Raw genomic sequence first — 23757 nt, 5'->3', positions numbered from 1 at the left:
AATCAAATATCTTATTTTGCCAGATTTTTAATAGATCAATAGTTGCTTCCACCATATGACATTTCTTGTCCATAATCAATAAAAGATCTGTTCAACAATCTATGTGCCATATTTTCAATTTTCTCATTTAATATCCGAACACAGATCATCATCATATAATTTACGTACTTGCTAGTGCTTGGACTTCATGTCCTAAAATACAAGCGTCTTTTCATCTTTGGCCAACCATTCATATCTTATCACTAATGCATGCATGTTTTCAAGATCCTCACCATTAGTCATACACTTAGCGCTATCATATTCAATCGAACTCAACGTCGTTTTTATTTATTTTCGATTCCACAAGTCTCTAGACATGTCATAATTTATTGAGATCTCATTTGTTCCATGTACCCGGGGTTTATTTAAAACCTTCATGTCTAGTTACTCATCAATAATTATAATGGGGTTTTTTTATACCTCGAATCTGACCATCTCAATTTCTTGCTCCTTTCTTTCGAGGATTTTTATTTGGAATCAAATTCTCTACCATAGTTCAAATATGTGTAGACTCATTATCAATTGGAGCATTAGCAGCTGTTATCTCTTTCTGGTTAGTTAACATGCTGGCAAATACTATATACTGTGAATGAATTATCACAAACTTTAATTTAATATTTATTGGTGTGAGGAACTTTGATAATTCATTTTTATTCATTTCAGCTGCTTTCCATTTTTCCCTAATGTTGGAAACATCTCCCCCTAATGTTAGGAAAACTAAATTACATCAATGTGAAACATAAGCCATAAACGAATCTTCCAATATGCTTTATTGATTACATACATATCTTTCATATTTCAACTCATACCCAAAACAGTCATACTAGTGTCTAGTTAATCAGACATTTTCGAACTGAATCAAAGCATGAGACTACACACTTCCAATGCATGTCTATTTTTCCAACATTATTTCCAAATTAATTTATTTATTTATTTATTTATTTATTTTTTTTGGAGATACAATAAGATATTGGCATGATGCGAATTCGTATTATCACATGTTGTATAACATGTCCCCAAACAATTAATAATTCGTTTTGCTCCCATATGATCATTGGCATTAGAATCAATAAACATTCCAACAAAAGCAAAGAACCAATGATCATTAAAAACTTAAGGAAGTAGTTTTTGTCATTTTCGCCATTGCAATATGGAACATACTCACCATCTTATTATACGAGCAATCAATCATGCAAACTTCGGGTTGCATATTTAATGACCATTTAGACGATGCATCGATTTATTATCCTAAATGGTTCATAAGATGGCGTATAGGCCTATAGATTTCCACTTTTTATTTGTTCCATGATTTATTGGCAAAAACTAGAAAATTTCATTTTCGAGCAATCAATAAAATTATTATATAGAAAAAACATCAGGTACTTCAACTAATTTTTTTATTTCGCATCATCACTAACCCGGGATGGTCTAGCCGAGCATGCCAATTAATCAAATAGTTCTGATTCATAAACTTCTAGTCTATGACAACATGTGCTTCGATTGCACTTGACATGTTTAAAATCATATTGGATAAATTAGTACATTGGTACTTTGAAACTCTAATTTCTCCTTTATATTTATTTTGACTCTTTTGAGCTTTTGCACAATTCAATATAATATTTATATTAGCATTTAGCAATATCAAACAAGAAAAATAGATTTATCATCAAGATTTGCTAATTAAACATGTATATGTCATTAATCATTCTATGAAATGTCTTAGAAACATACAATTCAATTAAGTTGCATATATTTATCATTAACCAATGAGCAAAATAGATGGGCATATAAACAAATTGCCCGGTATATGCTCATACATTTACTTTATCAATTATCAAATACATTTCCAAGAATTATGCCGTAGAAATACAATAATCACACTTAAAATATTTTATGAGGATGATAATAGGCATTTCTAAAACTTTAATTTATTTGTCCTATATCGATTTTAGCATGTAAAACAATCAATCATTCCTTATATTAAGATAATATATGTCAAGCATCATATATTCCATAAATTTATATATCATGCACGTACAGATCAACAAATTACCAAGTTTCAGAATCGAAAGATATCCTCAATAGCATTTATTAATTTCATAATATACAACTATCAAGTAGAGTCATAGTAAGTTTCATTTTGATAGCATATTAACTCTAGCAGATATAGGTTACACACTAATCCTCAAATACTATTTTATAAAACTTAAAAAAAAAATCTTATATAAATGGATTAAGTGATCAAAATAATAATCAAAGATGACAATAATATGAAATACAAAAGTTGAAAAAAATACCAACCAGACTAAAGACCTCAATTGATAGTCCACTTCCATTAACCGACTTATATCATCTTTACCATATTATGTAGGTCAAAAACTGTAGTCTCTCGCCAAGTTAAATCATCTAAATTAACATGTATAGTGAACCAAACAAAAACTTGTTGTAATTAAATTCTTTAATTTGAAAAAATCACACACGTACCCCAAATATCACAATATACAAAATCAAAGTCATTAATCCAGCCAATAAATTGATTTATAAACAGACTAGATTACATATATAGCCACATAAATCTACAGCAGAATGAAATCATGATGTAAAAAGACGTTATATCGCCAATCTCCATAAATTAATGATTCATAGCATTGCAAATTACAATACTAGAAATTTAATATATAGTCAGTCTCCATGAATTCATGATTCGTAGCAATGTGAATGGTGGTTAGTAATTACATAGCAGAAAAGAGTCTAATTATAAAATCAATAAAACCTCAATATAAGTAATGATTAATCGATAAACTATCTAGCCTTTAGAAATAAGCTATAATTCCGCCAAATATACACGAATCGAAGATAGAATTTCAAGATAAAACATGTTGTTATAACATCCATCATGAATACGTTTTATTATCAAACAAAGAAATTAGTTTTATACCAATTTAATTTTATAAATTGTTGGTGGAAAAGAAAACATACCTTTTTCTATATAATATTATTGTAACTACCGCAAGGATCGATGATAGAAAAATTACCATACGAAACGTAAAAAGGCGTAAGGATCCGATCAGGCGGCAAACCATCCCCTCTTTTTTATATTTGCTTAACTATAGATCTACCTTATCGATTTATAAAAATATTAAAGTATATGTGTAGGCAACGAACAATTATGCACCGCCTAAATTAAAGTCTTTAAAGATTTATTCTCCTAAATTAAAATATATACATCAGGATATTCAAAAGATCTCATAATTTGAAAGACAAAGGGACAATATGACAATCCATTTTTTTGAGTAAAATCTATTTGCTCAACACTTCTTTTCTTAGGTTTTAATAAAAAAAAAAAAATTCTGCCAATCGTATAATGCATCAAAATAAATTTATCAGTATTACTAAACATATTTCCATAATTTTTCTTGTGATTTTAGTTATACATGATAGATACAAGTTAGCCTTTAAATCATATAAACACTTTTATATAATTTAACTGATTTGAGTATGAATCCATATCAAATAATTAGGATTAATAAGAAAAGATTACCTTCTGAGCAATGAATTTTGACTGTGTCGAGTGATACGTATTTTTGCTCAATTCTTGCCACTACACCCATAAGACAAATCCATATTTTATCAATAATAATATAGTCTCGTGCTGATAACGTGTTATAAAACAAAGACCTAATAACAAAGTATAACAACAACAGAATGAACAATGGAGAGAATAGATGATCATTTCATTGATATGATACTTCAACATACATGAGCCATTATATATAGACTTCACATTAATAATACAATTAATACATACATAATGATGAACATAAATATATAGGGAGTTTTAGAATGTGGATAGCCACATTAATTAATTCATAACAATAGTTTATTTCTTTATGTATTATTTAATAATGTGACTGTTATTTTTGAAGTGTCAAATTATTTGATTGTTTTGAAAAACTAATATATATTTATCATGAGAAACAACATTTGATAATACATGTGGCTTGTACAAAGCATACGTGAATCTATACGAAAGTTTTTAGACATTAAATATCTTGATTAATTGGCATGACCGGTTGGACCATCCTGAGTCAATGATGATGCGAATCATGAATTTATTCAAAGCGATTATCGAATATGAGAATATTTGCTCTATATAAAGCGGTGTGTTATTGCCAACTGACACAAGGGTTGAATCCCTTAATATTTTGGAACGCATACAAAGGAGATGTACATAGGCCTGTATATCGTCCATAAAAAGACCATTTAGTGTTTTAAAATCGATGCATTGTCTAAATGGGTCACCAAAGTCGCAACATGATGTTTGCGTACTAAATTGCTCTTATCTTGTAAGATTGAGAGCATGTTTCATATTGTATTGGCAATAATGATTATTGAGAGCAAATAAATGACTATAGATTTGGGTCATGTTAACATGTAATAAGTTAGAACTCGCATCATGCCAATAAGTTATGGTGTTTCCTCCCCATTGAAATTGGTTTATAGTCAGAAACCACATATGTCTCATAAGAGTTTTGAATGTGCAGTATATGTAAAAGTTGATCTACCACAATGCACAAAGATGAGACTTCAAAGAATGTTGGAAATAATGTTGGGAAAATAGACATGTCTTGGAAGTGTGTAGGCTTATACTTTGATTCAGTTCGAAACTGTCTGATTAAACCAGACATTAGTATGACTGTTTTGGGTATGAGTTGAAACATGAAAGAGGTGTACGTATTCAATAAAGCCATCATTAGAATATTTGTTTATGGCTTAAGTTTTTCATTGACATAATTTAGTTTTCCCAACATTATGGGGAGATGTTCCTAACTTAGAGTTTGTAGGATAATTAATTCAAAATATTTAGTAATTGCCAACAATGTTAACTGACCAAAAAAAGAAGTTGCTTATGCTCCGATTGATAATAAGTGAGAAAAGTCGATTCTAAAATAAAAGCCTTGAAATAAAAGGAGCATAAAATTTAGATGGTCAAAGTCGAGGTGCAAAGACCCCAAAGAGATTGATGATGAGAAATTAGACGTGGAGGTTTTTGAGAAACCCCTGGTACCTGAAAATAATGAGATCTCAATTAGTTGTGACATGTCTAGAGAATTATAGAATCGAAAATAAAAACGACGTTGTGATTAATTGAATATGATAGCGCTAAGAGTATGTATAATGGTGAGGATCTTGAAAACATGCATGCACATAAAATGATTGACCAAATTGTAAAGACGCTAGTAGTTTGGGACGTGGAGTCCATGCACTTGAAAAGGGGGAATCGATTATGGTGGAAGCAACTAAATTAAAAGTCTGGCAAAATGAGAAGGTCTTGATTCGCGTCTAAAGAATATGAAAAAGAGCTCATTTGATATTGAGATTCCATGAGCGATATAAAATGAATGAAGCATGTCTCGTGCTTAAAAATTATTGAAACACGTGTGAAAATTCTCGAGAATATTGTTTGTCGTTGAAATTATTATGATTGAAATGTATAAAGAAATCCGGATTTGAATATAATATAAATTGATGATTTGAATATCGATGGAACTCTGAGGGAGTGTTCAATGGTGATTGAATTAATGAATATGATGAAAGTCAAGGTTTGTCTTGATTTATGAATTTAATATTTTAAGAATGAATCAATGTGCATCATCACAAATAAGAGAAAAAGATGATAAATATACTTGATATTGATAATAAATGACACTCATGATTATGAGGTCACATGATGCTTAAAATGCCTCTTTCATGACTTTTTAGATAATGATCACATTATTGGTTTAGAAGTGTCATTGAAACACTAATTATTCTCGCGGTTCAAACATGGATTATACATCATTTACCATGAGTTTATTGACAATGTGTAACTTGTGAAGTACGAGGATGTACTTAAATGAGATGCATGATGTATTATTAATCCTCAAACATGGTATGTGAATATATGTGAAGAGAATAATATTTGAGGATTTCATTTGTACGGGAAGCAATAAAATTTATATTGTTAAGACATTTCATATGTTAGGCATTGAAAACATTTGGTAATAATGAAATTTTTTAAGTGATGTGATCATGAGGGGGAGATGATACGCGTTGCATTCTTTTTCCCTTGAGCAAGGCTTTGTCACACTTGGTTTTCCAGTCAAGGTTTTTAATGAGGCAACATCCCCAAGCGTATCGAAAGAGTTATGTACTCTTTTCCCTTCACTAGATTTTTGTTCCATTGGGTTTATCTAGTAAGGTTTTAACGAGACATAATGTTTTTAATCGATGAACATCCAAGGGGGAATATTATAGATAAATATGGAATTGATGTCCATGTCCTTTAATAAATATCATTAGAGATCATAGAGTTTTATTAGAAGATTACTTTCTTGAAGAGTACTCTATTGTTGTAACTATATATAACTCTTAGGAGATAAATAAAAGATAACTCTCTTCATTCTCTCTGTATTCTTGTTCTTCTTTATTGTTCTGTTTCTTTAATTTTATAACATTATTATATATATTGTTTATGTCAATAAAATTTATAACTACAGTGTTATTAATTTAATATAATTTATTTTTTAGTATTTATATAAATGATTATGTGGCAACAATAATGTGATATCTCAGTATGGAGGTTAATGGAATGAATGGTTCAGTGTGGTGAGTCAGTGCATTGATGACGTGATATCAATAAACTGAGTTTCAGTATGATGGGTTAAAGATGATTTTAAAGTTTTAGGATGATTTTTAAGTTATTTTGTTAAGATAATTTATCATTTTTATGTGGTTTCTACTTTATTGTTTGAAATTATCCTGTTTGGGATTATTAATTAAGCATGACGCTCAATAATCAAAATAATCTACGGGTTGTTTTCACTATAAAAAAGTCCACGGCGTGAATCTAGTCTTTTACGGAGTATTAATGATAGCACGTGTAGCAAGAGAATATCATCTATCTTCTTTTTTGGACGTTTAATATAAAAATCATTTAAAAAATATATAAATGCAATAAAAAATAAAAATAGTGTAAAAAGAAAATTAAAAGTTTGAAAAAAAACATTTGATACAACCAAATTATGGATATAAAAAATATACAAAATTTTAATAAATAACTAAAATTAACACATATAATATCATAAAAAGCAAAAAAAAAAAAAAATTTATTTTCACCCCTTCTTTACAAATTTTAAAAAATGGAAATAATGAAATTTATTCTCACTTCTTCATTCTTGATTCCATATTTCGATGCAACCAAACAAGAGAAGTATTTTTCATTAGCTTTATGTCATTTTCATTCTATCGTACCAAACAGTGAATAAAAAAATTCATTGATACAAACATATAATGAATATAAGAGAATCATGAAAGTAAACAAATTAATATTGAAAAATAATTTAACAAATATAAATATTCTATTGTAACATAATAACTAATATTAAATAGAGTAATAGTTAATTTGATGCATTAAAATTTGTACTTTGTCTTGCGAAAATTCAGGGGGGCGGTTATTGATATATAAAGTACTACTTTTTATGCATGTAATAAACTGTTAATGACAACCCTTACGCTGTCATTATCATTTTCCTATTAAATATAATGAAAACCCATGAAAAAAAAGTAACTTTATTTCATTTTCATCATTCCTTAATTGTCCATCTTGTTTATATTTTTGATCCACCCCGTATGAGCCATATGATGATGGTAAAATACCTCCATCTTGTTTATATTTTTGATCAGATGGTTGTTTATCATCACCTCAAGATATTTTTCGATATAACTCGAAATATCGTAACGTAAAATTGTCCCTATAGTAAAATTTATTATTATTATATCAGTTATCACAAAATAACATTCATCCCGATTGCAAGTATGTAGAATATAATAAGAGAAATGATTAATTAGCCTAAAATTATTAGCCTAATTATCAACCTAAATATGTGAGCCAAACACTTGTCACCACTCAAAGATTTTTATTTTAATTCCTATTTTACCCTTATTAATTTTACTAAAACAATTAAACAAATAACTAAAGTGACCCTTCTTTTTTTTTCCAAACACTTTCACATTCTGGTTCATCACTTTCGTTACACAGCCATCGCTCCTTTTTTTGGCTGCAAAATTTAAGTATGTGCATAGATTCCATTATATTTGTCATTAAATCGATTCCATCCTTTTTGTCATTCTAATGTCTTATTGAATATTTGAATTCATATGTTATTAATATACTATAGATAAATTAAAATAAATCTGTCATATGTTGCTTTTGTAAATGATACATTCTCATATTCCACTAAACAAAAGTTTTCAAATATCGCTCCTGGAGCTTCATCGTTGGTTATAGTTATATTGTGACTTAATTACATGACTTTTTTGTTTTAGGCATTAAATGAGTGTTTTACTCATTTAAATGGTGGCGGTGTTGTTTCTTATGAATTGTTGTACGTATACTATATTTTGGAGTTATTCAATGGATATGGATTGAATCAAGTCATCCTTTCATTAGTATATCTATATAGTATTTTATTAATTAAATCAAGCTTTTCTATTATTATTTGTTTAAGTTACTTTGTATTCAAAATAATATATACGATATAATAAAATGAAGGTAGATCAATAATATTTTATCCGTAAACAACTAATATTTATTTATTTGTATTTGAAACATATATAAATGTCCGTTTGTTTAAAAATAAGAAGTATCTGTATTATATATATAAATTATATTACAAAGGGCAAAATAGGATATAATATTAAACTATTAAGCATTAATTGTTAATTAAATATGGGAAATGATAAGACTCAAATTGTTAGGTTGATAATTAGACTAATTACTTTAGATTAATTAATCATTTCTCATGTAATAATGTCTGTAGATATACCATATTATAGATATAGAAACTAGTAAGATTGACTTCGATATAAATATTGAAACTTAAGGTTAAACAAAAATAAACTTTGTTCATAATGTCCATCAGTCATGGATACCCCAACCCACAAGCATTGAAGTTTAGTTTAAACAAATCACACATGTAACATGTTATCCGTGATCCAGACTTTTGAGATTTTCTTTGATTCTCATGTGTTTGTTTTTAGTTTTATTTTAATATAAGTCAAACAAACGCTTTACACCAACCAGAATCTGATTTCACCAATAAAACATCTCAAATATAAATTCTGTTTAGACTTTAGAGTATATTATAAAGAGAAGGGAGAGTCAAAACTCAAAATATATGGTTGATAAACCAATAGGAAAATAACTATTATATCCTGATTATAAAAGTGTATTATGTAAATTCAAATGATAACTAAAGACTCCAACAAAATTTGAAACGCTCTTTGAAATAGTATTTATATTTTAGCTCATTTTATCATAAAATAAAAACTCAAGCTAATCTAATCTAATCCAAATTTCTAAACTTATAATTTACGAGTATTTAATTAAAGCTTTTTGAAAACTTCTTGAAATTCGTGCCAAACATGTTTTGTTAAATAAGAAAAGAAAAACGCTAGGTAGATCAAGGGAAACAAAAGTTAGTGAGGTTAATATATGTTACGGAGTAAATGTTAGACGTACAAGTTTAAATAAGGATTTCAGAGCATCTCAATAATTAGAGGGAATTTCTTTAAGTTGGCAGTTATGTTAGCCCTAATTTTAATATTAAAGGTCAAGATTTAAAGATGAACTTTAAATTTTGACTCTTGATTTCAATCTAAGGGTTAAGATGTTTCCAACTTGATCAATCAAGTTGAAAACAACTTGAGAAAATCCCCTCCCAATTACATACATATAAAGATAAGGGTTAGCTAATATGTTGTTAACAACATTCAGGGGGATGCATAATTATTTATTTATCATGTGGGAAATTCATGGGGAAGTGTTTTGTGATAGTAGCAGTAATAATGTTAACAACATTTTATATTTTCCCATAAAGATAAAGGTTGTATTGTTGACTTTAAATAATTGAAAAATGATAAATATAACAGGCATAAAAAAGTTGTACCATATATATATATATATATATAACCCATCCTGAATTTTATATTGAGTGTACAATCATTTGATACACGTAATACAACAAAAATGTCATTTGCGCATTTGTTTCTTCACATAAATAAATATGAAAAAGTATGTTATATTATTGTTCACATTTATAAATGTGTGAAAAAAATCACATTTAAAATGTAAAAAAAAAATTAAAAAATCAGAATCTTTTCAGAATTATAAATGTATAAACATAATGTTCACTTTTGAAAGTGTGAAAAATGTCAAACGTTTACACACTAAAAAATGTGAGAGTTCATTTGTCATGATACTTTTAATTATAAACAATTATATTATATACATGAAATGTAAACTTTTTGTTTCTACAAATATAAATGTGAAAAGATTTTGATTTTTTAAAACTTTTTTATACTTTTAATGTTATTTTTTTTCACACATTTATAAATGTGAACAAATTAATAATTTTTCTCATAATTTTAAAAAATATGAAAAATCAAACATTAACAAACGACCTATTTGTTGTGCCCTTGACCACCGCCCTGAAAAATGTATTTTAACAAAAAATCGTGTACTATAACAAAAGAGAAAGTCAGGTGGTAGTGTGGTACCGTTTTCCTACAAATAGGAAAGCGTTTTAAAGTACTCCAAAGACATAACAATATCACTCTTCCATACAAATTAAGCAAAAACAATATACATATACATACCATATATACATGACTACTCCCCATAACCCCTCCACCTCGGATCTCCAGTCACCATTAATTCCACCACAAACCAAAAATAATGCAATAATAACCAACAAACAACCACATATTATTATCGAACGTCTTTGCATAGATGACATGTTACAAAAATATTGTGGTGAGTTTGGTTATTGGCAATTAAAACACTTTGTGTTAACATGTATGGCTTGGGCACTTGAGGCTTTTCATACTATGGTCATGATTTTTGCTGACCGTCAACCTGACTGGACTTGTAATAGTGGTTCGGGTTCAAATGGAGAATGTTTGTTAGCTAAGGATGTTTGTGGGCTTGAACCGGGTACGTGGAGTTGGGACGGTGGTTCGGGGATGTCAACTGTGGCAGAATGGGGTTTGATTTGTGGTCATAAATATAAAGTTGGGCTTGTTCAAGCCTTGTTCTTTGCTGGATGCATGATTGGTAAGTTTTTATTAATTTTTTTTAACAGCGAGTTAGTATAGAATTATAGAGGTAATATATTTTTTAAGTGAGTTATTATAGAAGTAATACTTTTTTTTTTTAAGTAATTTTTGAAGACGTGTTTGAGTCAATTTTAATAAGAGATTTTTTGGACATTCAAATCTTTCTCATGAAAAATTCATTTGAGATGAGAACCCAATAAATTTGTTAAAAAATATTAGAATTAATGACTTTATAGATATATGTAATGAATCGAGATATAACATAGGGGCTAATTTAAGATAATAACAATCCTCCTATAATTTATGCATGTAAATATGTATTAATCACACAACTTTAAATTACGTTTGAAATTGTCCCATGATCATCAATTAATCAATTAATCAGCTTCACCTGCAATTAGTTATAACAAACCTGGTTTCCCTTTTCTATAAAATTGTTCAAAGTTTGGACCATTTTTTTACCAAGTTTTAACATAATTTATTGTACATTAACAATTAACAAGTTATCATCAATTACTAAAAATGGTAAAGTTTGAGCTGAAGTAGTATACATAGAAACAATATATAGTTTTAAAGTTTCATACGTAAACAGATTTATTCACATATACTCTTCAATATAGTACATAATTTTAAAATTATTACGGTTTTTATAAAAAGAAGGTTCTCCCATGTGTATATGTATGTTTTTCGTTGACATTTGACCACAACTTTGGATATATAGTAAACTGATCTGTTGACAAAATAATAGAAAATGGTGAAAGTTATTGTGTTCAGTCCTGCGTGTTTGTTCCATGTTTGTTGTGGCAGCCGTGCCTGATGCATAGTCAGAGCCGAGTCATGAAAAGGATAATATTTTTGGAGTTTGCTCATATGAAAAAGTACCAAGTAACAATTATTTTCTTAAGTACTTAAGATGGTCGGGACTTATTAGGAAATACCAAAAAGTTTTATAAAAATGTATTTTCTGTGACCACAATTTAATTCCAAGTACATGTGAAAATTGAAAGTTAATAACAGCACAACTTCAAATGTATACTAAACTTAATTACTCCGTATATGACTAATAAATCTAACAATATCACGGCATGAAGATTTTAGATCACATGTATATAACTATAACCATATAGTGTTATAATTAATGGTTAAGGTTTAGAAAAAAAATGTTGATCTGGATTATATACAATAAGTGGCGGAGCCAGAATTTTTAATCTGGGGTTGTCGAACCAATTTTCATAATATCAACAAGTGTAAAATTAAACTACAAAGTTATGCCAATTACCTAAAAATTAAATTAATACATAACAATAATACTAGAAATATAAAGTTTTATAGATATTGTTGGGTTGCCATGACCGCTCTTGAACACTACATGACTCCGTCACTATTGTAAGCTAGAGTTCATCAAATACTTATTTGGAACCTATATCAAGTTGAAGAATTAAAATTAGAATTAGTCACAATCATAATACAGTCATACTTTATGACGGCCCAGTTAGATTTTTTAGGTGTCTTGTGGAGAAAGGGAAATGGAATCTAGCATGGAATATCTGGATCCGTTGATGTGGATCCACCGTACATACATTTTGCTTCACTTGTTTTTTTTTTTAAATTGAAAACTACATTATAAGTCAAAGGCATTTAATTGGAGTCCCTGGTTTAATCGATACTACCTACATTATTTGTTTTGTCGAAACATGCTCGATGAACTATGATTGGCGGGCTTCGCCCACCGGATCAAACCTAAGGGCGACAAGTTTTATCATTAGTGGGCATTTGGGTATGTGAGTTTTCTCCCGAATGTGAAGTTAAGTGGACTGGGGACTCCATATTGAGTCATTTAATGGGTTTCTTTGACCATTAAAACGTTGCGTACAACGTATCGGATATAATTGGCCTTTAGAGAAAGCTACAAAATACTCCTATATATAACATACAAATTATTTTGTTGTTGTTGAGGATCTTGAAATAATGACCGATGAGTTTGTGAAAACCTGATAATGTATAAGGAAAAGGTTTCATAAGGTTTATCCTTGGTAAACATAGGTTTGTAACAGAAAAATGATTATAAGATTTTTTTTAGAACGAATTATAAGAACTTTATAAGATGTTGATATTGCTAAATTATAAAATTTTATAAAATTTTACCATTAAAAATGCTATAAACGCTTACATGTTAGAAAGTGATATTTTTATAATAAACTTTAACCATCTACAACTATTCCTGCATAATACAGTTATATGTTGTACTATAATATTTGTCCCTTTTTGTAGATGTCTAATTTGTTTCTTTTAATTATTGTATATTAGTTAACGTTATTTTTGATTTTTTAGTAGTATCAAACAATTGTTTTCATTTTGGTATTCAAGAGTGGCCAATAAAATGGTTGGAACCGGTAAGGAATAAAATCCGGTTAAACCGTTATAGTTAGCCAAAAATGACTATCAATCTATAATTCTAGGAAAACTGTTGTACAAAGGAAACCTTTTAAAAAGAATATCTTATTTGTTATTCTAGCAACTGCAAATCAAATCTTTCTGAAGTTCTCATCTTAGATAGTTTCAACAGATAATGATCAAGTTGATAGTTTATAAAACTACCACTTGAACAAAAATAAATGTAAATAATTTTCTAGATAATGTTTTATATAATGTGATTGGGTGGCAACTGGCAAATAAAAAGCATGCGGATGAACACAAGAAAATGAACAAACACGACTCTAATCCTAAGGTGCCAGGCTGGACTCGGAGTGTTTTTGATCAAAGTCTTTCTTTGTTTTTTTTCGTCTACTTTCTATCATAATCTTTGGCTCATACTACAGTAAATTAAATGGCAGTTTATGTGGCAAATTAAATGGACCATTTAGATTTAAAGCTTTGTTTTTTTTTTCTTTATTCTCTATCTTCATTTTATTAGTCACACATCAATTTGTAAGTTGTTTGTAACTCTATGCCTGTTAAAAAATAAAAATTGTGTGTAACTCTAGAACTTCTTAAAAATAATTATTAAAGGTCATGTGTAACATTTTTTTTATTCACCATAACCCTTTTAATATTGTACATTTTTTTGTATAGGTGCTGGAATATTTGGGCATCTATCAGACTCAAAACTAGGAAGAAAAGGTTCACTAACTGTTGTATGCATACTAAATGCCATTTTCGGACTACTTACATCCCTTTCACCAAACTACTTAACATATGTCCTTCTCCGCTTCCTCACCGGTTTTAGTACCGGTGGCGTTGGCCTTTGTGCATTCGTTCTTGCCACTGAGCCCGTTGGACCTTCTAGACGTGGTATGGCTGGAATGTCCACTTTTTATTTCTTTTCGGGTGGGATAGCTATGTTATCTGGGATAGCTTATGTTTTTAGGACGTGGCGCGCTTTGTACATTGCATCCTCCGTTCCTTCTATACTTTTCGTGCTTGTCATCTTACCGTTTATTTCTGAGTCCCCTCGTTGGTACCTTATTAGAGGACAGTCAGAAAATGCTATGAAAATCATGCGTGCAATTGCTACTACTAATGGGAGGTCTTTACCTGAGAATGTGTACGTTGCTCGTGATGAGGAAGTTAAAGATATTGATGAGAAGAGTCATGAAATTCGGTCAAAAGAAATTATATCTGGATCAGTTGTTGATGCACTCAAATCACGTTTAACAAGGATCCGATTGGTTCTTGTTGTGGGTATCAATTTCACTAGCTCAATTGTGTACTATGGTTTAAGCTTGAACGTGGTCAACCTCGACACAAACCTGTACCTCAACGTTTTACTCAACTCAGTGGCAGAAATGCCGGCTTTTTTCATCACTGCCGTTTTGATTGATAGGTTTGGGAGGAAGCCGTTAGCGGTTGGGACACAATGGTTTAGTGGGGTCTTTTGCATTGCAGGGAGTTTTATGGGAAGCCAAGGAGCATGGAAGGTGATTAGGATGACATGTGGTGTTCTTGGGATTTTCGGGATGGCAGGGACTTATAATTTGCTATTTATATATGCAATGGAGTTGTTTCCAACGGTGGTGAGGAACGCCGCCCTTGGATGTGCTACACAGGCAGCACAGTTTGGGGCGATTCTGGCACCTTTTGTGGTGGTTATGGGTGGTGGGCTGCCATTTATGGTTTTCGGGGTATGTGGAGTTTTGGGTGGTCTTCTTACCTTTTACTTGCCGGAAACCTTGAACAAACCTTTATATGACACCATGAACGGAATGGCTTATGGTGAGAACGAAGCATAGTGTCAAGACTATAATCCTTTTTGTGTTCCATTTTTCATATCATGTTAGTTAATTAATGTGTATCTTCTGAATATAACATGTTCATGTATCATTGTATCCTATATTTAGATTAATACTTCTATATTATTCAATGAACCATAGTGTTGATGGCCAAGTAAAAGAAAATTTTCCTGCATTGAGTTTAAGACTTGATTATGATAGCAAACCATGAATATTTAACCACAAGATGGTGACCAAGTGGTAAAAGCTTGGGCTTAAATTTGAATCCTAGACCATGAAAATTAACCCCTTGTAGCCACGAAGATTCACCACAAGTCCGCAACTAATCTAGGCTACTCGCAAAGCGAGTAGTCACCCTGGAATAACTCGGCTTGCAAAGCAAATAAGATTTCTAGATTAGCCAAAAAAATAAAAATGTCAATCTAACACCAGTGTCGATCACTACAATGGCAACGATTATAGTTCAAAAAAAGAAAAGATCAAGTAACAAAAAAATATTGCAAGTAAAGGTTTCTTCAGAGGACTCCAGTGTAACATCCGTATCAGCAACTAAAATGGAAACAACTAAAAGTTTCAACAAGCAAACTGAATAAAGTAACACATAAATATTACCAATGCGCTCTGCATCAGTGACTAAAATAAGTAAATGACAACGGTTATAGTTTTCCAACATACAAACTGATGATTGTTTATTATGAACACATAAATTTAAACCCTGCAGACCTGCAAACTGCTAAATCTGCTAGAACAAATTTCGATCAAAACTTTCAGTGTTCAACTCCCAACACAGCTAAAGACTAATAAATATCATTGATGTGAATAACACATACAACGTAGTTCATCAATTGATCCTCAATGTTAATGATACTTTTAATCCAAAAATCACTTTATCGGTTGCCATATGGATTATTCCCATAGGAAGGAGGTGGTGGAGGCGCATCTCTTGGCCTGGCATACTCGGCAAATATAACCCAACCATCCAAAAACTGCAAATGATGGATAAAGAAGACATATTAGCATAAAAAACAACGGATCAAAGGCACGCCAATATAAGACTTAAGAGATTTAAAAAATTGACATGCTAGGGAAAATAAGTCAATACCCTGTAAGAAGCATAAGACTAGTTTTTTCAACCTACGTAACATAAAAGTAGCATGATCAATGGAAGCTTATGGTTGCTTGCTTTGTTTCTTCCCCCATCCACGAGAAATAAACATCTACACCTCAAAATGTCTCAGAAATTACAACTCAAATTACCAGCTATTACACCAGACTCTCAACATATACTAAAACTGGTCACTTGACTATATTATCTCTTTTGTGAACTTAGGCATGTGATGATCTTGAGAGACAAGATCACAAGAACCAAAAGGTATAATTCCTATATGAAGTTTGAAAACGATTTAACAGAGTAGCCTTAGAAAAAGACATATAAGTAGAGAAAAAGTCTTGAGCAATATGCTCACAAGATCTACTTGAAAGACAAATAATTTGACAGGGAACTTTCTTGTATGCGAGTGTTTATGTAAAATGAAAGTTTTTTAAAGAGATCAAGCTGAAAAAGGAGAGATATGGTGATGAGAAAACCGTTCTCCTCTACCAAAAATCTTCCAATTCAAAGTGAGGGAAGCAAAGAAGAAAGTTAGCAGTGACAAACCAATATGCAATAAAGGCAAAGAGCGAAAAGGGGTTCAGGTCAAAATGTCCAATTTTTGAGTTAACACAAATAAGTGTCCAAAAATATAGTGTCTTTCAGCAATTTACCAAACAAATTTGTTTTCGATAGTATGTCAGAGATGAGTACAATAACTATATAAATTCAATAATAGTCTAATTTTGTGACACAAAGTGTTGTAAGAGTAACACATTTTATACATTCAAAATACACTTTGGGATACTGTCTCCCCTTTGAAGCAACTTAATTTGTCTCATTTAACTGTAATACAAGGCATACCCCCAGCCAACACATTTATATAGTCTCGAAGGGAATTTAGCCTAGCAGTATTCGAGGTGACTGGTTAAAGTTGTGGTTGGGAACGGTGTGCTCAATGTCCTTGTCATGTGTTTTTGAAAAAGAAATGCAGTATAGACCTCTTGAAAAGAAGAAAACCCCAACAAAGTACATTGATATTGATAAACAATAGGTACATGATTGTAGCAACACTTAGTGTGAGACTGCTAAGAAAATGCCAATTGCTTCCCTATCGAAAAAATCACCACAGAAAGAATAAGCATCATGCCGTAAAGGACCTACCTCTTTGTTTAAGCAACATTTATAATACCTCATAGAAAACAAAAATGGCAGCATATGATGATTGCAAAGATTCATTCTGTAGGTCCAAAACTAGTATTTTTTATCCATAAATCAATAACCCAGAGTTGGTCATTTCAAGATCCATTTTGGAACCAAACGCTTTCAAATGATACCGAGCAGGTACCACGCAGTTATGTTCTTAACTTCTTATATCCAACTATTTCAATCATGACTCGCTCCTTTCCAACTAGGTATCATGGCACAACCCGAACACATCTAAAAGACCGATGAGAAGGCTCATAACGTAATATGATAATGAGTGAAGCTTGCCATACAAGTCTCAAATGCCTAACTTTATTGTAAACTACCAAACTAAAAAGTTATGCTCTTTTACGACAAGTAAGAGCAAACAAATAACATTTCCATATAACAAAAAGAGCGCATACATAGAAGTATATATTAATTGATAATTCACATAAAGTAGTTACCTTTCCATCCATGCCCTCTATACCAGCAGCAGCCCCTTCAAGTGTCGAATATCGAACAAATCCGAACCCTTTCGACCAACCCGATGCTCGATCCTTTACGACTCTGGCTACAATAAGTAATCAGCAACTATCAGCCAATCGACACAAAAATAACTACAATAGATTAAAAAAAAAAATAATTTTTTAAAAAAAGAAGCAAACCATGAATCACTTCACCAAACTTGGCAAAGGCGTCTCGAAGCCCCTCGTCAGTTGTGCGTTTGCTAAGCCCTGTAATTAATTAAATTAATATACATACATATATATATATATATAGAGAGAGAGAGAGAGAAGGAGATGTGCCTGAAACGAAGAGATTAGTGGAAGGGTCAGCCTGGGGTCTTTGTGGTTGATTGGTGGTTTGTGAAGCAAAAGGGAAATTAGTTGAGACGGTTGAGAATAGTGATCGGAGTCCACGTGCACTGCCTGCCGTCGCCGCTACGGTGGTTGCTCTTGTCATAGCTATCGCCATTTCTTTCTAGGGGTTTAACAAAGTCTTTTTCTTCTTGTTTTTGTTTTCAGGGTTTTGTGAGCAAGCCGGAGCGTCTAAAATAAACTCCCACAAGAAATATCTAGGGTTTTGTAGTGTTTTTTCTCTCTTTTCTTTTTCTTTTTTGTTTTTTCTAAAAAAAAAAAATAGATTTTATTAAGTGGTTTAATTTGTACGAGTTTCGAAAACACCCAACTCAAACCCGACCTGATAACAAAATAAGGTAGAAGCACTTAAAACTTGTAGCCAACTCATCAACTCGGAAAAACTTACATTTTCATGTTAGTTGGTTTTAAGTTGACGGGTTAAATGGGGGATGGATTGACGAACTGGTTTTAGGTCAAACAAGTCATATAAGTTGTGGTTTGATGGGTTGGAGGGTTGATTTCAGGTTAAGTGGGTCGTTGGTTGTCGAGTCAAATAGATTGGCGGTTGACCTATTACAAATATTATATAACTTTAAAATGTGTTTGGTTGATGAATGACCCAATTACACCTCTTAATTCTAGTGGTCAACCCAACTTCGATCCGAAATAATCATGTTGTCAGGTCAAGATTTCACAACTCTTACCCGATTTTTTTTCATATCAGTTGTAAGTCAGGTTTAAGTTTGGATTAAAATTTGTCAGCTAATTTGAAAATAAATTACTTTAGTATTTGAGTCTTTTAGTAAGAAAATTTATTACTTTCTAAGCTTATTCTTTTACACTCAACTATTACTGTCATCTTTTGTCACTCTGTATTATGTATTATCTAATATGTCATTTTTGGATCTCAAACGCACACTCTCAAAACATATTAGTATACAACTACTTTACTACTATAAATTGTTTGTTTTAACTCTGCTATCATCACTAACTTATATTTTGAAAAAACGCGCCTTGATTGAAAAAAGCAACTTGATTTTGCGTTTTCAAAAATGCATTTTGAAAAAGGGAGGTGAGTGATAATCACTTTTTCACACAAACATTTTCTTAGATTATATGCGTTTTACGAACGTTTTTACAAACGTAATAATCAAATAATCACTTCAAAACGCATTCCCAAACACATAATAAGGTTAAATGAAAATATCTTAACACACTCGATATACAAAAATATACGAGGCAAAACAGATGCAACTGGGAGAAGGCAAATCTCAATAGAATTTGAACGCAAATGAAATCTTTTTTCAATGATTTGAATGTCGGTTTGTTGGAGTTGAAAACAATATATATCTTCTGATTTGACACAGATCAATTGACCCGCCGTCAACATTAAACAACATTCAGGCACAAACAGATCATACATCCAATGCATGACTCATTACCAGATACAAAATTTCCCTTCCTTATGAACTCAAAAATAAACAAAAGCAACAAAAACCACTAGCAGTTATATGAAACGAAAATCAATGCATATGTCCAAGATAATATATCATACTCATTACTGCAAAACTTCCAGACAAGATAAAATGTATGATGTTCAACATAAAAGTCGGAAATAAACTGGAAAAAACTAATAGAACCAACAGACGTAAAGGTAGCAATACTAAATCCAACATCCATTAGCAACAATTTATTACTTATCAGCCTTGGCAGCAGTGGCAGCAGCTTGACCCCTGAGACGACCAGTCCTCCTAGCAGCAATGAGACCAACCTTTTGACCGGGTGGTGCATCACGACGAACAGTACTAGCGTGACCAATATGTTGATGGTTACCACCACCATGGGGATGCTCAACTGGATTCATAGCAACACCACGAACCTTAGGCCAGCAGTTTCTCTTGACACGGAACTTGTGATATGCGTTACCGGCCTTAAGCATTGGCTTCTCAGTACGTCCTCCACCTGCAACTTGTCCAATCATAGCACGGCATCCGCTGGGAACAATCTTCTTGGCTCCAGATGGAAGCTTCACTCTACACAACACATTATCAATCAGTAAATAAAAACGTGTACTATTTACATTAAACAAATCCATATAACCAGAAAATTAATGACAAGAAAACACGAGATATTCAACTTTGGTCATTAAACAGCTGCAGTCAAAAACCCTTCAACCTCAAAAAACATAAATAACTTATCAAACAATCTAATAAATAAACACCAACTAATAGAAGAACTATACTTACAAATTTTCTACCTCAAAAAACATAAAAAACTTATCAAACAATCTAATAAATAAACACCAACTAATAGAAGAACTATACTTACAAATTATGTAAACTTTACTTATGAAACAAAACAGAAGTGTTTCTGCAAATTCCTGAAAGTTCTCGATATAGACTTGAAAAAATGCATATCAATAAAGCTTATTTTCCAGCTTATGCATTTATCTATAACTCTCAAAGAGCCAACTAACCTAATTAATAGTTTATAGACTTGTTTACTGAAGCAGTCGCGGATATAATGGTAACAAAAGTTGATCCCTTAGGTCAAAATGCATGAAATAAATTCAACAATTTTCTAAAATTCACAACAAGCACATATATACAAGTTTATTGATATCAATATCATGACGTAGGCAAAAAACTGAAATAACCAAACCAAATACTTTTAAGCTTGACACAACAATACTTTATCAAGTTTCACAATTTAAAATCACCTCAAAATTTCCTCTATAACAAATATATACATAATTAACAAATTAACTAGATCTAACAACTCAATACACAATAAATGTTAACATAAAGACTAACATTGAATTAAAACAGCAAAACATAATACAAACATGTATGAAAAACGAAGCAAAATATATACATATAAATATATAAAAAATGATATAAATATAGATATAGATAGAGATATATACCTTGAAGTGCCATTATCAGGATTGTGACTAATAACAATAGCATAATCACCAGAAGCTCTAGCAAAAGATCCTCTGTCACCAACATGATGTTCCACATTACAAACAACCGCTCCTTCTGGGATACTTCTCAACGGCAAAACATTCCCCACCATTAAATTCGCTTTCTTCCCACAAAACACAAACTGCCCTGTATACATCCCTTCAGCCGCCACAAACAGCTCTTTCTGATGCTTATAACGGAACGGATGACGGAAAGTAACACGGGCTAACGGCGCACCACGACCTGGGTCATGAATGATTTCGGTTATGACACCTTTTAGGTACCCGTTGCGTTCACCGAAGTCGAGCGAACGGAAACGGGCTGGGCCTTTTCGGTGGTGGGTGTGGGATTTGAAGACGGATCCGGCACCCTTACGTTGTGCTCTGATGACTCGACCCATTTTTGGTTTGACGGCTGAAAGGGAGGAAATGGGGTGGGATGAAGGAGAGATGAGGGTTTTTATATGATTAGGGATTTAGGGGTGTATGGTTTTAACCCTAGGGTTGGAGTTGGGCTGGATTGGGGTTGGTTTATTTGGGCTGTTTTAAATGGGTTGGGTCCGATTGAGTGTAAGCTAATGTAGTTTATGGAATAATTTCTTTTTTCGGTGAGGTGAGGTTTTTTTGATAAGCAACACATAAGAAATGTTTTCGTCAAACAAAGGTTCAACACCAGGTTTTCACTATGTGAAGTTTTTAGTGTAACCCCAAACAAGTCTCGAGGAAAGAAACAAACCGGCATCCATAACACACAAAAAAAGCAACAAACTATTAGTCATACTGAAACAATGTTCAGTCATCCATAACCAATAAGCTCACGATCCAATCACTTCAGAAAAATTTAGCTTCCTGTCACGATTAGAAATACAAAGAAAATAAAAAGAGGCAATAGAGTTAAACTAATCAGCGTTGCCAGCGTGGGAACCATTGTGAAGCGCATTGTTTCTCTCTTTCCATATATGCTATCGGATAAACATAATGGCTTCCATAGTGTCACGTTGAAAATTAGTGAGTTGTAGATTGTTATACCAATTCACCATGCCTTTTGAGTCCTTATTAGGGATTATTGAAAATTGAAAAAACTTGTTAATAGTTTGTGAGGGAGCAAAAACGTTTTAATCATCTAAAATAATTGCTAAGTTATTATATACTATATAGCTATTAGAGCAAACAAGTGTCGTTAATTATGAAAAGTTGTTATGGTTTCATCATTGCTCCTTGTAAAGAAAATGTGTATTCATGCCAATGAAGGTCAACCCAGTTAGTCAAAGGCATTTCTGGTTTTACCTAAGATCTTGAGTTCGATCTTTAGGGATGACAAAACCTTGGAGTTTTTCCCTCTGAATACTTATAACGACTCATAATCAACATCTCGTTGTCTGGGGTACGTGCAAATATTCACAATTATACAGTGAGGTTTATCCGATGTCTATACTGACTGAATGTTCAACAAAATCAAAATAAAGTGAAATAAATATTAACCTACTTATGTGCCCAAAATAACTTGTTACATGTTTGAAGCCTCATGTGTAAAAAGATTTTGATAAGTTCATTTTTTCTTGTAATATTCTTTTCTATCAAACAACCAAAACTGCATTAAGAATCTATCGTAACCCTCAATCATATTTGGTGTAAAATATATGCTTACAAGACAAAATACAACCAGAATAAGCATGATTTAAGGAAAAAATTTGTTCAATACATTTTTAAAGCTCGTTGTTAACATGTATAAAGAAATCGTACATTATATCTTAAAGTATAAAATTTTATAATATAATAAGTATAACTATAAGTATATAACTATATTCGTTGACTTTCTTCATTTAAGCTTTTGAACGAATGAACACCAATACGTGGTGTTAGATAAGGTTTTAATTAAAAAGTCATGACTTAATTTTAATTGGCTTAATTCATTAAGTCAATAAAATATGTATGTTTTCGATTTAATAAACTAAAAAATAACTATATTAACTTAATCTATACATTTTTCTATATAAGTAAGAGAGGATATGTTTTTACTTAGTTGGTATTTATAAGAACATGACATGTAGGATTTTTTATGAGTTGTCATTTTTTCATTAATTTTTTAATTTTAAGGTGTCATATGTTTATCCATGTCATTTAAATTATTCCTAATCATTAATTCTAATTATCATTATAATTATTAAAAATAACTTCTTCCGTTATTTGTTATCACGTGAAGTCGGGTGCATCATATCATAAACCTAC

The 23757-nt window shown here is 31.2% G+C and overlaps 3 protein-coding genes across 3 annotated transcripts; 1 reads left to right on the top strand and 2 right to left on the bottom strand.

Moving 5' to 3' along the window:
* The first annotated feature begins 10711 nt into the window (after positions 1–10711).
* LOC122602244 (organic cation/carnitine transporter 4-like) lies at positions 10712–15572 on the top strand. The gene is made up of 2 exons (XM_043774956.1): positions 10712–11194; positions 14269–15572. Exons 1-2 carry the CDS (start codon positions 10747–10749, stop codon positions 15423–15425), a joined length of 1605 nt encoding a protein of 534 aa, XP_043630891.1. The 5' UTR covers positions 10712–10746; the 3' UTR covers positions 15426–15572.
* A 439-nt stretch (positions 15573–16011) lies between these two features.
* LOC122600772 (organelle RRM domain-containing protein 2, mitochondrial) lies at positions 16012–18762 on the bottom strand. Its single transcript, XM_043773531.1, has 4 exons — positions 18510–18762; positions 18369–18437; positions 18168–18274; positions 16012–16411 (listed from the first exon to the last, which is right to left on the bottom strand). The coding sequence occupies exons 1-4, from the start codon at positions 18676–18678 to the stop codon at positions 16313–16315; spliced, it is 444 nt and encodes a 147-aa protein (XP_043629466.1). The 5' UTR covers positions 18679–18762; the 3' UTR covers positions 16012–16312.
* Positions 18763–20096: 1334 nt separating this feature from the next.
* On the bottom strand, positions 20097–21978 carry LOC122599365 (60S ribosomal protein L8). The gene is made up of 2 exons (XM_043771870.1): positions 21490–21978; positions 20097–20596 (listed from the first exon to the last, which is right to left on the bottom strand). The coding sequence occupies exons 1-2, from the start codon at positions 21927–21929 to the stop codon at positions 20257–20259; spliced, it is 780 nt and encodes a 259-aa protein (XP_043627805.1). The 5' UTR covers positions 21930–21978; the 3' UTR covers positions 20097–20256.
* Positions 21979–23757: the final 1779 nt, after the last annotated feature.

The sequence above is a fragment of the Erigeron canadensis genome, chromosome 5 (assembly GCF_010389155.1).
Source record: "Erigeron canadensis isolate Cc75 chromosome 5, C_canadensis_v1, whole genome shotgun sequence".
NCBI lineage: Eukaryota > Viridiplantae > Streptophyta > Magnoliopsida > Asterales > Asteraceae > Erigeron > Erigeron canadensis.
This window is presented reverse-complemented; position numbering and strand designations above follow the sequence as displayed.